Genomic DNA, 671 nt, shown 5'->3' with positions numbered 1-671 from the left:
TGAGTGTAAGTGGGGGTGTGTGTGCGTGCGCGCGAGCGCGCGCGCAGGGTACTTGCCCGGATCTCATTCCTCCGGATCTCCACGTCGCACACCGAGTGTCCCTGATGCGCACCGCTGTAGTAGCAGCAGTACTGGCACACCGCCACCTGCTCGGCCTCGCAGTGGTAGAGGCGGTAGGCGTTGTGCTGCGGGCAGCTCCAGGCCCGCACGTCGTCCGCCTCCACCAGGAGGTGCCCGCGGGCGGTGGAGGGCTGCTGCAGGTGCGTCTGCACGTGGGACTGGCAGCAGGGCGCCTCGCAGCGCAGGCAGACCTTCTGCGCGGGCAGCGGGGGGCCGCGGCGGCAGAGCAGGGCAGCGCCGCCGGCGGCTTCTCCACGTGCAGGGCGTTGAACTTCTCCACGATGTTGGTGAGCTTCAGGTTCTTCTCCAGGCCCGGCTTCTGGTTGTAGGCCTGGTTGCACTCCGGGCAGCGCACCAGGCCGCTGTCCTTGGCCCACGCCTCGCCGATGCAGCCCCGGCAGAAGTTGTGTTTGCACGGCAGCTGCACCGGCTCCACGAAAACGTGCAGGCAGATGGGGCAGATGAGCTCCTCCTCGAAGCAGTTCTTCCAATTCTCCGCCATGACGGCTGCGGGCCGGGGGCCCGTGCGGGCTTCCCCAACTCCCCAACCC

General features: G+C 68.4%; 1 protein-coding gene across 1 annotated transcript in view; it reads right to left on the bottom strand.

Moving 5' to 3' along the window:
* TRIM8 (tripartite motif containing 8) overlaps positions 1-665 on the bottom strand; it is a 15,604-nt gene extending 14,939 nt beyond the window's left edge. Inside the window, 2 exon segments of the mRNA XM_027767424.1 lie at positions 57-346; positions 349-665. Coding sequence (XP_027623225.1) covers positions 57-346; positions 349-622 — 564 coding nt within the window. The 5' untranslated portion in view covers positions 623-665.
* Between the last annotated feature and the right edge of the window lie 6 nt (positions 666-671).

This window comes from Tupaia chinensis, unplaced genomic scaffold (assembly GCF_000334495.1).
Source record: "Tupaia chinensis unplaced genomic scaffold, TupChi_1.0 Scaffold144255_1, whole genome shotgun sequence".
Classification (NCBI taxonomy): Eukaryota; Metazoa; Chordata; class Mammalia; order Scandentia; family Tupaiidae; genus Tupaia; species Tupaia belangeri.
The sequence above is the reverse complement of the archived record's forward strand: the minus strand, read 5'-3'. Positions and strand labels throughout refer to the sequence as shown.